The sequence below is a fragment of the Notolabrus celidotus genome, chromosome 20, assembly GCF_009762535.1.
Source record: "Notolabrus celidotus isolate fNotCel1 chromosome 20, fNotCel1.pri, whole genome shotgun sequence".
Classification (NCBI taxonomy): Eukaryota; Metazoa; Chordata; class Actinopteri; order Labriformes; family Labridae; genus Notolabrus; species Notolabrus celidotus.
The window spans coordinates 25,766,851-25,782,594 of record NC_048291.1 but is presented as its reverse complement, the minus strand read 5'-3'; the positions used below and the strand labels follow the sequence as shown (position 1 = coordinate 25,782,594).

At 39.0% G+C, this 15,744-nt stretch overlaps 1 protein-coding gene across 1 annotated transcript; it reads right to left on the bottom strand.

The window, feature by feature from the left end:
• Positions 1-111: 111 nt before the first annotated feature.
• On the bottom strand, positions 112-11,772 carry hsd3b7 (hydroxy-delta-5-steroid dehydrogenase, 3 beta- and steroid delta-isomerase). The gene is given in 7 exon segments (XM_034712318.1): positions 112-1,014; positions 2,399-2,561; positions 3,112-3,211; positions 6,060-6,168; positions 9,278-9,365; positions 9,367-9,434; positions 11,542-11,772. Coding segments are annotated over 7 exon segments (1,101 nt in total). The 5' UTR covers positions 11,702-11,772; the 3' UTR covers positions 112-601.
• Between the last annotated feature and the right edge of the window lie 3,972 nt (positions 11,773-15,744).

The following is a 15,744-nucleotide window of genomic DNA, read 5'->3' as shown; positions in this document are numbered from 1 at the left end:
AGGCAGTTCAAACTTTCATTTTCTTACACACTGCACATTATGATACAAATGTAGATCAGAAATCTTAAAGACAATGGGAAAACATGCAAAATAACAAACAAAGCCATGAAGTATATAATAAATTAGCTTTAATACAAATTACAAAAAACATTTAATGTACATTTATCAACATGCTATTATAAAAAAATCTGAAAATTATATATATTAAGAAAATACAGAAGTGTAATCCTTATTCATGTAGTTAAAGCTTGTCCGTGGTTTGAACACTGTCAGAATTAAGTTATGTATACTTCTGCATTTATCTAATACGGATATAACTTCTGATCATTCAAGATAACGGCGCGTTTACACGCAGCTCCTGTTTATAGTTCTAATGTTTGAGTTGATGTGCCTCATCAGAACAAAAGCTTTTATTATGGTATCTGTATAACGATGCTATGCCTGTTACACTTGAGTATGAACATTAATACAACAATAGATTTTCCACCATAAATACTGTAAGCTCCAAGCCGTCTCTATGCACTCCATTATTACACATACGCTGGAGTCCTGTGTGTCTACAGAGTAGCTTCTGATGTGTGTTGCAGTAGTTGAGGTAACATTAAGAGTTTTTGGGTTTATCCATGGGAAATGTGTCAACCCATGACTGTGTACGAGCCTGACACTGCTCCCAGTTGAACAGAGGTCGGTACTGAAAGTGACGCAGGGCTTTATTTGTGGACACAGTGAAGGAGGTACTAGCAACGGCGAAGGTGTAACCGTTCAGCAACGGCGTGTAGTTAGTAAAGGGGCTCAGTATCCAGCGGAGCATGTCATTAAACACGGCCAGGAACCAGAGCACCATAAAGGGCATGCGGACCCTCCGGAAGTTGAACGCAGACAGGAACAGCATGTTGAAATTCTCATAGCTCTCGTAGGGTGAGTCGTCATAGCAGAAGAAAGCTTCCCCTCCGACAGTCTGTGGGCGCTCTCTCAGGGCTCGTGCTGCTAGGACATGCATCCACGCCACATTGCCTAGTAACCCAAACAAGAAGAGGAATGACGTCATGTGTGACGGAGGAATCACTCAACAAAACATGTGACACTTACTTGCCTCAAGCGTTAGAAGAAAAGTAGGTAAACTGTCATTTCACACATTTTCTTCACACACTACATTTTGAGAGGATGTGTGAAAAGCTTAAAACACTACCCTTAGTTTGTTAACCCTGAATGCCTGACTCATACTATACGAGGGTGTAAGTAAGCTTGAAAAGGAGTGGTGTCCTGTCAGCATCTACACATGAACACTTAAAGCTCATGGGAGGAGTTTTTGGGTGATGATGAAAGAGATTAAATCAATATGCAAGCCTGATTATGAGCTATAAATGCAAACCAGAGCATCAGCATGAAGACTGATGATTTCTGTGTAGTTATTTTAATGTCTGTAATCACTGTAAGGGATAAGGTGTCAGATGAGCTTCCTTATGAGTGCCTTTTATACAGTATTGTCTAATCCCGTGGGCTACATCATCAAGTTAAGTATAAACTGTTTATTTATATAACCTGACCTGTGAACAAAGTGACACTCCTAACTTTAAATAGCACAGTCACAAAAACTGGTTTGTAAGTGTTACAACACTTCCCTTAAATCTTGGGCAAAAGTAAATGACTTGAGTAAGCATGCTCAGTTGCTTAATTTCTCAGCCCACATTTGACTGACATCATCAGTAACGTCACCTGAGAACATGTTACAACCTACACAGACAGTGTCTCATTCCCTGAGGGAGAAAATGCATCCTCTGTGGCTTCATGTCTTCTTTCTGTAAGATCAGCGTCTGTAAGGTGTTCTATTATTACCATGTTACTCACTCTCACACGCATGATCTGTGAGTAATTACACTGTGAAAAGCAGCTGATACCATGACCAGATAAGAGGTCATAGAAGGTAAACACAACATGTGGAGGATGATTTAAGAGTGTAATATCTGGGAGTTTATTTAACTAATGATGAGTTCATCCAGCTGTTGATACTGGATGCACTTTATACATGCTATTACAGCCAAGAACACCTGCAATGCAACACCCCGGCCGCTCATGTGCTTTATCTTTTACTATCTGTTCATCTTTGAGGTTACAGTGCGCGTGCTTGTGCAGTTGTAGAGAAGCAAGCTTAAGAAAGCATCAGCCTATTCTTAGTTCATTATCTGGACCAGCAGTTCTGTGAAATGCAGTAGAGCTTTCTGTGAAAACTATACTTCTGCTTTTAGCATTGGTGTGTAAATACGCCACAGAGAAGGCTTCTATCTATTGTTTATTTTCTTTTCAGTTTAAGAGTTAAAAATAGAACAAAGGTTTGTCAGGATAAAAGGCTTCATTAAAGGATTTCAGAGTTTGGTTGAGGCTCAAAAAGTTATTTCACCTGCATAGACTCGCCCGTGCTCCGTTTCATCTGGAACACCGCCGATGATCAAACCTCCTCTTTGTACACCCTGCTTGTAGAAATCTTTAATTAACTCGTGGCCCTCGCCGTAGATCCCCGTGGGCCTCAGAGAGCAAGTGTTCAAACGCTTTCCACCTTTCACCTGGACAGGAGACAGAAGCAGGATGGCACTCAGAAAAACATAGCAGAGAAGATTTTCTCAGAAATGTAAATAGCTGAGCGATACCACAGCAAGACTGCAGAGGGATGATTTTGCATTCTGTGGCAAAGTTGCACAAGACATATTGTTGCAATGCCAATTTCAGTCCAAAGAGACACAACAGTTGCAAAGCACAAGTACAGCTTCAAGAATGTGTAGCTCAGTGTGAAGTTTGACCTAATTATGAGATAACACAGTGAAGACTCAGGGTTATAATACTCCTTAATATATAGCAATAAACATATCTGTGTACCAATGATTTGGTTTGAATCATGCATCTGCAGAATTCTTGGGTTCTGTTGAATCATTATGGTTTTATGATTCTTATTTCCACACTGTTGTTCAGGGTTTTAGTATTCCCAGTGCGTCTGTGAAGTATTCTCAACTGCTCTCAATAAATCAGCCTCACTGTTGTTTACTTCTCTGAGGAAAACGAAAACACCATAAACAATGACCGTTTATGAAACAAATGAACATTGTAAAACCACCGTACCTCGGCGCCGTTAGCTTCAAGTACGATCGTCTCTGCCTTCGCCTTGCTCTTTGGATACGGCATGGTGTGGTACACATTGTAAGGTGTGTCTTCATTGCCCCTGTAGAAAACACAAGTCACACACAGTTAAAGGAGCAGTCAGGAGAAAGGAAATTGTGTTTTCTTGACCCTGCCACATGAATGAGAGGAATGCATCGCTCAAAACGAGGTCAATCGGAAAACTGGAGCACAGAGAGGAGACGTGCAGAAAGACAGGGAGGGAGATATTGACAGAGTAAGATGTGAACAAATAGTCACGAGAGAGAGAGGCAGGTGGGATCACATTGTTTTACAGCTTTCATCTCAACTTAATTACATTTGAAGTTCACTGGCAGAGCAAGTTCTCCCAACAAGAGCAGGCAGAGGTTCATTCTTTCACCCTGAGAAACTCTTCTGTTATCAAAACTGAGAGATAATGAAAATATTATTCTAAAGTGCAACGGTATCCATGTACAGAGACACACACACAATGAAGAATGAGACGATTCTCTCTCATGCCAGATGTTGAAAGTTTGCCCTTACAAATATGTTTAAGTCGTCTGGGTCATGAGCTTTGAATCAGGTGTTCATCAAACTGAAAAATGGATGAAGATAAAAAAAGATGGAGGGTAAGAATAGGACGTTACAAGTTAAAAATTCTGTCTAGACTTTCAGCTGTTTTGCTCGTGTGTTATTCGTATAACTTTTTAATGAGTTCATTTTAATTGACTGTTTTCAAAGTTCACTTCATAACACAGAAATGGCTTACGACAGAGATCCCTAAGGTCAAGGATTGGGCTGAAGTGATGCATTGAGTTTACACTGTGGGAAAACTAACTTATTTGACCAGATTAGAGATGGATAAATTCAAAGGACTTTGGCAAAAATGGATCGAATACACAGCAACCGCTAAATTACAATTTAAAAGATAAATGCAAACTACCATCCCCTTGGTTCATTGCTACAGATTTCTAAATGTTATTAGTATTCATATTGTTATTGTTATATTGTCAGTATTGTTTTTTTTGTTTTTTTTTAACTTTGTTTATTGATTTTCACATAGAAAAACAGTCACATCCAAAATTCAAAGTTTACACATTTTCCTTTTTTCTTTGAACAAAGAAACACACAAATGACATACTAAATACAAAACAACAAATAACCCCCCACCCCGACACATACTCCCTCCAGACTAACTAGATAGAATTCCAAAAAAGGAAAACCTAAGATAAAAAGCAGATATAACAAAAATAAACCGATGAAAGCAATAATCTGAACATAGTAAGACACACCATGTTGATGCTCTGTCTAAAGACACACAGCAAGCCGAGCTCTCAACATAAGACAAGAAAGGGTCCCAGATCTTTTTAAAGATGTGAGCCCTGCCACCCAGGGTCAGCCTAATCTATATTGTCAGTATTGTGAATGTTGTTATCCACTGTCATTATTATCACAATTCTTATTTCATTATATTAATCTTGTTGTATTTTATTCTACTTTATTTACTTTACTTATATTATTTATTTACTCTTCTTCTGGTCCTCTCTCTTAGCTGATATGGATGTTCCCCAAAGTGCAATCTTAAAGAAGGGACAGTTGACTTATATGACTGAAAAAGGAAAAGTGATTTTAGAATTGAGATATTTGGACATATATTTTCATAAAAGTAAATTCTCACTAGATGTGTTCATGACACCCGATTATCAGGTTGTTTTTTTGTTTTTGTTTTTACTTCATATATATTTTGTTTTATTAAAAAAGAAAGAAAATGTCATGTTACTATGTATGTATTGAAACATGTTATAATGTCATGATATCTCAATAAAAAGAGAATTACAAAAAAAATGAAAGTTCACTTTCAAAGTTCACTTTTTTGCTTCCGATTTTTCAGACAAGCTCTGACCTTCCTTTATTTCCTGTAAGTCAATGAATAATCTTTTAGAGAACTGCTCGTTAGATCAGCTTGTTTTTAGAAACACAGAGTTTTTAGATAACAAGTTATCACAGTTAAATCACTGTCACAGAGATAAGCTGGTGTCTTCCTCCTACGCGTACCTGTGAATTACCTCATATTGTTTATAACACCGCACCCAGAACCTTCTCTAAATAAGTCCACTGAGATGGAGGGGAACTGAGTGTGTGCATTAATCATGCTCTCTGACTCACACCTCCCTGTTTGTCTCCTTGCACGATTCTTTCTGTTGTGGTTTCTGTGCATCCTTGATGTTTGGCTTATTACTCAGGAAAGAACAAAGCACGCTCTTGAATAATGCAGACGTCTTGGGAGTCAGTATCTGTTATTCTTTAAAGTGTCGGCTTACAGAGAATGACTTGTGCAACTGTATTCAGGCCAAATCGTAAAGTTGCACATCCATTAAAACTTGAACACAGTTTTCAAAGGCTTGACTGACAGAGCAGCAGTAGCATCTACATCTAATATTTAACAAAAAGGCATGTTTGCTCTTGTGTGTTATTCCCAAGGCTTTCTAACGCTGTAGGTAACAAGAGACACTCAACAGCAAGACTATTTTTAAAGCTGTTGAGACTCGATGCCAGAGGCAGACATAAAAAAACCAAAAGAGGGAAAAACAGCACATCAGTGTGACCGAGAAGAAACCTGTGACATGTCCTTTCCATTCCATTCTCTCTGAGGGAACTTAAAACCACCGTGATTAGATCACTTAAACACTACATGCTGTGTCTCCACCCAACCCAATCTTCTCTGTCCAGGCCTTGAGTTCACAACGAACATGCTTTCAAGAGAAACATAGAGAGTGCATAAAAGATTGAAGGGAAGAGTCAAAGTGTGTCCTTAAAAAAGGAGTGTGTTCAAGGAGGAGAAACACTTGAGCGTTCACTTTGGTCAGCAGAATAAATCTAAACACTGTTCAGAAACAAAACAACATGAATTCATCATTTGAAGACCTCACCTGACAAAGTGGTCTCCTTTGACGTTTGGACCGATCACCTCCATGCTGCTGGTGTAGAGCAGCGACTGGATGCCACACTCCACACAGGCGTTGATCACGTTCTCTGTTCCTGGAAAAAAGGAGAAAAGCATGACTCAATTGATTGTGTCTCATCCTCAGGATGTCTTTTAACACATCTAATTCCTTAAGTGTGTTCACAGAGATGAGTTTGCACCACAGCATGCCGTAAATATCACACTTTGAAATCAAAATCAGATGCACAAGGACTCTAAATTCATTTAGACAAATAACAGGAAATTCTTTCATAAGAGACCCATGTGTTTTTTATTCAGCCAAGAGGAAGAACGCATGTCGTCCTAGAACATGGTCACGATCATGAAACTGGACGTACCATGGAATTAAAAATTATCATTCCTAAGAAGAGCCTCTTATTGTTGTAGTTTACACTCTAAGATCTCTCCAGTTTACTAAATAAAGACTTCAGATTTGAAGTGGCTAAAAGCTTCACTTAGGACACACAGGGAGTAAGAGGAGAGAAGGACAAGGTACACAAACTCTAAATTTACATCTGGCCAAGTTGGCAGAGGATAAAAAGAAGCTCGTGAAAGTGTCTGCTGGACTCTGATGGAGGTACGAGGATTTCTTCTTTGCACATTAACTCACTACCGCAGCAGCAAGAGACGACAGGCTGAAGAGCAGAAGAGACAGAAATACACATCTACCCCTGTTTGAAGAACAGACATTAAAGGTCTACTAAAAGGCCTCAAACATGAGACCAAATGTTCCATGGACTGCAGAAAAAGGTGTTTGTTAGATTCGCTCAGGGATACGTGCAATCTTCTGCTGGAGGTTTTTATCTCCAAACACAAACAACAGGCCACAACTCTTACCCAAGTGAGTCTTCCCTATTGGTGCAGAACCATTTCACACAGCTTCCTAACATCTGTTTGACTTCCTGATAAAGGCTCACTGCAGACACGCTAAGAATGCATCTGTCTGAACGTACCAGCAGAGATGTTTTCTAGAGGCAGAGTTTGAAATCTTTGAAAGTATATTCTGCATGTTTAATAAGAAATCAAACATCTCAAACTAAAAGTTAAGTTCCATAAGAGGGGGAGAAAGAGATAGAGTAAACATACAGGTAAATTATCAAATAAAGAGGAAGTGCAACCATGACGTTGGAGTTTAATCAGCCGCAGTTTTAAAGCTCCAGATCTGTGAAGGCTGACTCCTCCACCAGAGGACTCTGGTACTTGACATGTCTGAATATCTTTGGCTGCTTATTTTATCTAGAGGGGGAGTTGTTGAATCTCAGGTATGTGCTCAAGCTTCAGGCAAGAAAACACAGAGGATAGTCAGTAAATAAATACTAACTGTGTCAGATACAGTATAGGATGTCCTGTAGACTGCCTGCACATGTTATTCTTAATTACTCATTAATGTCTCTGAGACTGAGGAAGAAAGGCACTTGACATGCCTGAATGTCTTGGGCTGCTTATTTTATCTAGAGGGGGAGTTGTTGAATCTCAGGTATGTGCTCAAGCTTCAGGCAAGAAAACACAGAGGATAGTCTGTAAATAAATACTAACTGTGTCAGATACAGTATAGGATGTCCTGTAGACTGCCTGCACATGTTATTCTTATTTACTCATTACTGTTTCTAAGACTGAGGAAGAACGGGTTTGCAGTAATCTGAAACATAATGTTTCAAAGGCCTGTAAACCCCTCGAGACTTCAAGACCAACCCTTTGATGATGCTATCGAATTCTTGTAATATTTTGAGGGATTCAGACTGAACCACCCATCCAAACAGAGGTCAGAATCAAATCACTCCCACAGGCCTTCAGCTCTGTACAGAGGGACAAGCATGAACTCAGCAGAGGGCTGACGACATGAGGTGCATGAAAAAAACCATTATGTTAATCAAATAGCTTCATGGGTCAGGAAGAGAACACAGCAGACTCAACTCAGCTGAATCAAAGGTTAATTAACTGAATCACTGCAGACTGTTTTGAGCCACACGTAAACCAGACGTCACCGAAACTAATAAACAAAAACCCAAACACAGACAGACTGTTTCTTGTTACTCACTCCAAAGCATCTGTAATGCTGCTATCATAAAGAAACCCTTAAAAGGCCATCAAGTTCTCAGTTTAAGGTGTTCTGAGACCCACATATTAAGTTAGGAGACTCATAACCTCTGCAGAGTTACTTGTGTGCTTTGCTGACATCGGAACTGATTCCTGCAAAGTGACTCACTGCACACTGCTGAAAGAAACTCCTCATATTTTCTGCTAAATTTTCACATAGTTGTGCGCTCTCCAGTTAAAATGGAGCTGGATCAGATTTCCAAAATAAAGAATATAAAACACAGACACACACGCGCACAGATCTGCTCAGAGCTTAAACATTTAATGCTGATCCATGCAGGCGGCTCTATCAGGAGTTAAATTTAAGCCTGTGTGACTAATGAAGCATGTTCACAACAAAATGATCACCTCTGTTATATAATGCACTCAAAAACAAACTCCTCTCATTCTCTCCCTCTGACTCAGACGTAAATACCAACCACCCTTCACTCAGCACAGGTGACATAACAACACAAACACTTTAATTAAGCTAACTATGTCTAGTCACAGCAACACAGATTGGCAGTTTGTGCATCATAAATAACCTCTGCTTCATTATCTTTTTCTGCCTGTGATTGTAAGGAGATGGATTCCTTTTGTGGTCAGAGAATTAGAAAACAATCGTACCATTGAGTGTAGGTTTTAGTTCCCAGTCACATATACGGTATGCTCACGGGACATGGCACAATGACTGGCCTTGTAAGTCTGAGGTCCTTGAATTTCCTCCTAAGCAGGCGTTGGTTTCCACTGTTTTATGTGGTTTCCCCCAAATAATGATACCATGAACCTGAATCACCCCACGACATATCCGCCACATCCTCTTTCCCTTTCAACTCCACCGAAGAGCACCATTTCCCAGTTGTTTGGCCATTAACATAAAACTTGCAGGACGGGCGAGAAACCGGCCACAGATGAAAAGAACAAAGTATTCTTGTGGATCTGACTCTGACTCACAAACAAACTGAAGTCTTGTTTTTCAGACAGACCTGTTTGCATATCACAAAAGACTAGACTGTTGGCCTTGAAAGAAGTCTGTGTTCTCTGGAATATGTGTGTTATCACCCAATTATCTCTGCCTTGAAGCCTCACCTGTGACGTTGACAGAGTGGATGATGGTCTCCGGGACTCTGTGCCAGACGTCCACCAAGCTTGCTGAGTGGATGACAACATCCACCCCCCCGGGAGACCTCCAGGACGCTGCTGTAGTCTGTGATGTCCCCCTGGATGACCACCACCTTTGTCGACTCTGAGGGAGGAACAGGAAGGAAAGAGTCAATGATCATATTGTACAGGAAGTGATCTATGATGAGGGCATGCTTTCCTCAGAAGTCTACAACGACAAGGTGAATAAACAGGAAAACACAGGGCAGAGTTCTCTTGTTTGTTTATGGAGAGATTACAAACTTCTTTCTTTTGATCTGTACGTCTGTCTCTTTAAAGCCTAAAAGTATTTTTTGGGGAGGTTGTGATCGTGTATATTTTTCATTAGAACTCAGCCAAGAAACAAGCAGAGATAAAAACCAGAGCATGTGTTCTTCATTTAACACATCTGAACCTTTCCCTCACATCTCACTTAGACTTCTTACTTCCTTCCCCTTGCAGTCCTTAAGTTCAGTATCTTGATGTTTTCAAGGCCGTGCACCTGAGGTTCACCTTTGATTCAACGCACCGTCCTTGACTGACTGATAACAAAGGACGAGGAAAGCATTCAGCTGGCACAGAACTGGACTGGACCTTTGAACGTTGAGTTGAGATCCTGTTGCAGTTCAAACACTCTCTGGAGTTAACATCCCCCCCCTCTGTTTTTCACCAAACTCAAAGACCTTTAATCACAGTGTTCAGATCTCACTAATTCATTTCAGCTCCAAATTACGCCCCACAAAAAAACCACACAGCTCAACCTCTCATTTCCCCCGTGCTGTAAAGCCCTGTGTGGATTCTGCTGACACTGAAGCCTTCTGTTACTGTTAGCTGATCTCTCAGGGGCCCAGAGAGTCCTGCATCAATTGCAGGACTCAGCCCTGTCCAACACTAAATAATGAAAGCTGAACAAAGCCTCTTCCACTGTGGGGTAGAGGTTGGCATTTAGGGTTGGGTGCTCCCCTGACATCATTGAGGAAAGAAAGTTTGTGAAAACTTGTATCAGGTTGAGAGAGCATGTGAACTTCCTCAGGTCATAACACAGAAAATTACATAAAGCCCTTACAGCTAAAAAATAATGACAGGTGACAACATCTTTATCCTGACACGGGATATGATGGGAGTAAACTTCCTGGTATTCGCAGCACAGCTGTTATATCTGCAGACTGACCCAATGGCATGTAGGAGGGATGAATGCCAGGCTATACCAGTGTTCTGTCCATGTAGAGACACAGCTGTGTTAATGCATTATTACTGTTATACACTATGTTACAGTTATATCATCCACAGCCCTCGTGCTTCAGTGTTTTTAAGTGTTTGTATCCATAGCAGACAGTAACATAATACACAAAAGAGTCTGAAGTCACTAAACGAGAAATACAGCTTGCACCAGATTAGAGAAATATATGAAGACCATATTCAAATACGACATGACGAATACAAAGATAAGGAAGCACTAACATGCTGCTGTTATGAACTACTAACACATATCTAATTAAAGCAGGAGTCCTTTAGGACAGGGGTTCCCAAACTTTTCAGTCCCCCAAAATATTGGTACCAAAGACTCGTGACCCCTACTGTCCCTCAGACTGATTTAATGTGGCTTCATTTAGCTGGTCTGCAGAAAATAAGCCTGCGTGTCTGTGTTTCCTGTGCCATTATTAATTAACCTGCTGCCACTGATGCTTTTGATAATTCACTGTTCACTAAACCTAAACTTAGGAGTCATCTGGCAAAAAGAAAGGCAGAAAACTCATTAAATTTTCTATTTTCAAGGTTTTATTTCAAGTTTAGCTACTATTTTTGTCCATATTTATAACTATAAATTGGTGAAATTTATTATTTTTAGATAACTTTTGTCCTTCAACTTTTTTTATGTTGAATTTTTTCAGTATTTCTTTGCTCACCACAACTTAACAAAATGTATACAAGTATTACAAATCCAACAAAGAGAAGAAAAAATAAATGAATACAAAATAATAATAATAAACAAATAATAATAATTAACTGTACAAAGAAAAATGAAGATACACATAAGAAAACAAGGTTAATAAATACAATAAAATAATAATAAATATTTTGAGATAAAAATTAATTAAAGAATATTTGACATGAACTGTGAAATTAACTTTGTATTTTCAGAGTCTTGCTGAAACAATTCAAAAGAAAACAACACAGCACTTTGACTCCCACGACCCGTTAGATCAGCTTACCTGTGCTGAGCTCATTTAGACTCGAGTCTATGTGTTTATCAAAGATCCGGATCTCCTGCAGTCTGTCCTCCTTCTCCAGCAAAATCCTCAGTAGGTGCTTCCCTAGGAAACCGCATCCCCCTGTGATCAGATACACGAGCCCCGGCTGGTTTTCAGACATGCTGAGAGCCTGTCACACAGAGAGAGAGAAGTGACGGACGTGCTGTGCGTCAGACACCTCTCTTTATAAACCCTGAGAGGGGAGGGAGCAGTTTAAAAAAACTAAACCTTTATTGACAGAGCAGAGGGTGACAGGCACAATTCTCCTCCTGCATGCACATACAGCTTTAAATTACATGACACAAAGCAGGAACATTAAAGGAGATACAGTTTGATTAGTTTAAATAGATAAAGAAACATATTGGATTTTTTTTCTTATAAAATTTATAACAAGATAGCAACTTAATAAATCATAAAATGTAGTCTTAAAGCTTCTGTTGGTAGGAATGGTGTAAAAAACTAATTTTTTTCTGCTGGGTTTGGAGAAAAGGTCATAATACCAATCAGTACTCATCTGTAAGTGAAGTAATTTGAGATTATGGCGAAATCTCTGTTTTCCAATGCCTTTGTACCAAGCCATGTTATTATTCCCCTCGTTCCCATTATCACGGACCAATCAGAGCTATTTCCCAACCCTCTCTCCTGATTGGTCGAGTGGCGGCCCCACTACATCGCCCTGATTGGCTGGGAAGCCACTACTTCCTCATAGAACGCAAACAACGATCTTTTGTGGGCGGGGTTACGACAGCAGAGAGGGGAGGGGTAGTGTTGACATCAAGCGGCAAACTCCGGTCTCAAACGATGAAGCCAATGCGGAAGTGATATAAACTGCAATACATCGAAAATCCTCTTGAGGCTGGCTGCAGAAACACCGGAAACCACATAGATATGAATGGGAAAAAGACGATCTTTGCAGCATTAATAAACATGTTTACAGCCTGGTTCAAAAAACGGCTTGGCCCTACAACGCTAATCTCTCTAATGGCACACACTGTACGGGGGGTGAATTTTTTTCTAACATGACGGTTAAGAAGATATTAAGATTATGAGTTTTGCCCAAATAAGGACATGACTGACGTGAATCCCGGTCGGGAACACACAGCCATTGGCTAAGAGACTCACACTACGTCACACTCTGCCTAGTTGAGTTCCGCATTACCAATATGGCTGCTGCCGTCGATTTGCTTCAAAACAGCTCTCAGGAACAGATGGGTGACATCACGGATACTACGTCCATATTTTTTACAGTCTATGGTTGACATTCAAAATCTCTCTCCGAACTGATGTTTCTATCACGAATACCAACAGCAGCTTTAATTTATAGAGAATATTAAAAACATTCAGTTTCTGTTATTAAAAAATGTCAATAATGTAAGCAGCAGAAGAGCCCACACATCTTACACTTACAATTAAGAAATTACTATGAGATCATTCACTTTCTAATAAGCACTTCATCCATCTGTCAAATAAAATGATTAATTATAAGTCATTATTGTTTTATAGGGCCCAGAGCTATAACTGTTATTTAATGGTTATAGATGATTGGAGATTTTATAAACACTTCAATCAGGGGTGTGTTTAGACTTTTTAGAGCAGATGGCCCAGCTGGGGCCGAGGAGGATTGGCCAGGTATGTGTGCACACAAAAATTAACATATGTACCCTCTCTATCTTTACTATCTACTTGAACAAGTATCATTAAAGTTTCATACAGCTGTTTAATATCTGTGTGTGATTTATGACTCTAAAAAGAAACACAACAGGGTGGGGACCATTGATTCATTTTAATGTTAAAAGACCCCCTTTACACTTACCAGGAATGACTCTTGTGTTAGTGTTTGTTACATTTTCTCTCACTCTTCCTCCTCCATTCTGCTACAGGATCCTACATTTGTCAACAGAGCTGTCAATCATGATGCCACAAACCTTTATTTTTAACATTAAATAAATAATTCTAACTAAACTTACCAGAAAAATGAGCACTCTGACATAAATCAGTAGAATAAGAACTAAGTATAAAGACAGAAAGCCTCTTTAGGAGAAAATAATATGACGTGTATTTCAATTTGATTGTTTGTCCACTGTTCCATCTGTTAACATTAAGTGGGCGGGGCTTAAGTCCTATACTGCAGCCAGTCAGCAGAGGGAGCTCTACATGTTTCAGCTTCATGGCCAGTGAACACTCATCCATTTAGATATATGTTTAAGGTGGCAACATATGAATCTTCTTAGCTTTATTCTTATAAGGACTAGAAGAAGAAAAAAAAAAGACGTGTCTAAAGTCACAATTGAATTTATAAACAAAAGAAACTGGAGGGACCACAGAGGGTTTAAAAGGGGGTCAGTGCCAAACCTGCCCATCCTTCTTGACATGCTTAAAACTGTCTCCTATTATTGCATATGATTAGTCTATAAAGCATTGGCTAAATACTAATAAAGCTATCAGTTATGATGTTATTTTCTTCCCTGATATGTTTTAAAATGTGATTTTTGTAGCTTGAAGTGTGTGCAAACTAAGGAGAAGCATATATTCAAATGTTTCTACTAAGCAGTCATCATTAGATTATTATCATGTTGATGACGTGCACAATTTATCATCTGCTAATGTGGGTCTCCATAGAGTCCAACTACTGTATGTAAAAAACACAGCAGCCCTAAACTGGTCACTGACCTGAGTCACAACATAGTTTATGGGTTACTTTAGTTCCAGCTGTATTACCACGGAAGACCTCAGAGCACTGGGAAGCCCGTCATCAGCAATGAAAATCTGCCCAAAAGGAAAAAGGGTCGAGTCCAACACGATGAATCAAAGTGACAGCAAGCACACACACTCTTTCCTCTCTTTTTTTCATACTTGAGTGAAATTGAATAAGTACATGGGCCGGGACACGTACAGCTTCAAACAAGAACCAGAGGACACAGCAAGGCTCCACAGCAGCTGCTGTGTGGAGCCCTGACCTTATGAAGACACAATGGTTTGGATAATCGCTCAAATTAGAGTGCTGACATGCCCACAATGGTAATGAGGTAATGATGGTTGGCAGGTGGGATGTTAAGAGTGTGGTTTGGCGTCCTTGTGTAAAAGAAATTGCTTAGTAACCACGAAGCTGCGGCTGATGTAGTAAGTTTTGCTCCTTGCACATCAATATCAAAGTATGACCAAATATGAACTCAAATAGACCTGAGGATGAAAGGTGAAGAGCATGAAGTTTTAACAACTGAACTGAATCTTTTATAAAACAGTAAACGAGTAAAGAAGAGGAATGTAAATAAATGAATAAACCTTCCTCAAGATTAAAGTGTCTGACTTTCTAATAAGAAGCTAGAAGTTTTGATATATATGAGTTCATTCAGCAACTTATTTCTTATTTTCTATTTTATTTATTTATTTATTTTTAAAGTTTTTATTGTTATTATTGCATATATTGTGTGGGGTTGGGATTAGGATGGGGGGTCTTTTAAAAAAATATTTTTCTTAATTTATTCTAAGTTGTTTTTATGTACATCACTTTGTGTTACAATGCCATTGTATGAAAAGCACTTTATAAATAAAGCCTCATTGATTGATGATTGAATATTTAAAGCTCTCTTGGTACAATTTTGAGGTAAGAATTTGACCCTTTTAAAAAAATGATTACATCTAGATTCTGTGCATCTGCTCCCTACTGTGGGAAGATTTTATGACCCTTGAAGATACACCAGTGACCCAAAGACTACTATGTATTAGTATCCTTCATTTATTGTCCAAACCTGTTACCTTTATAGCAAAAACAAAACTTGTATTTATCTTTTGAACTCCCTTTTTCATCCTGTACTGACTCTCTGGCTGCTGATGACATTATAATGCATATTACATTATATTACATAATTATCCTTGTTATATTATATTGTGTTATATTACATTATTATTGTTTATTACAGCTTACAGTCATATAATATTGCTAATCTGTCATAACCAAACCTTAATCACACCATGTCAACCTGTCACTACTGAACCATTTTAACACTCCCTGTAATTACCACTATTTAAACCATTTCTAACACTTGTATATATCTTAAATTTGTATTCTATCTTTATTTGTTCTTACTCATTGAAACTTATTCTTGATTGTACTTATGTCTGGGTTGCTGCAACGACCGAATTTCCCCCCCGGGATCAATAAAG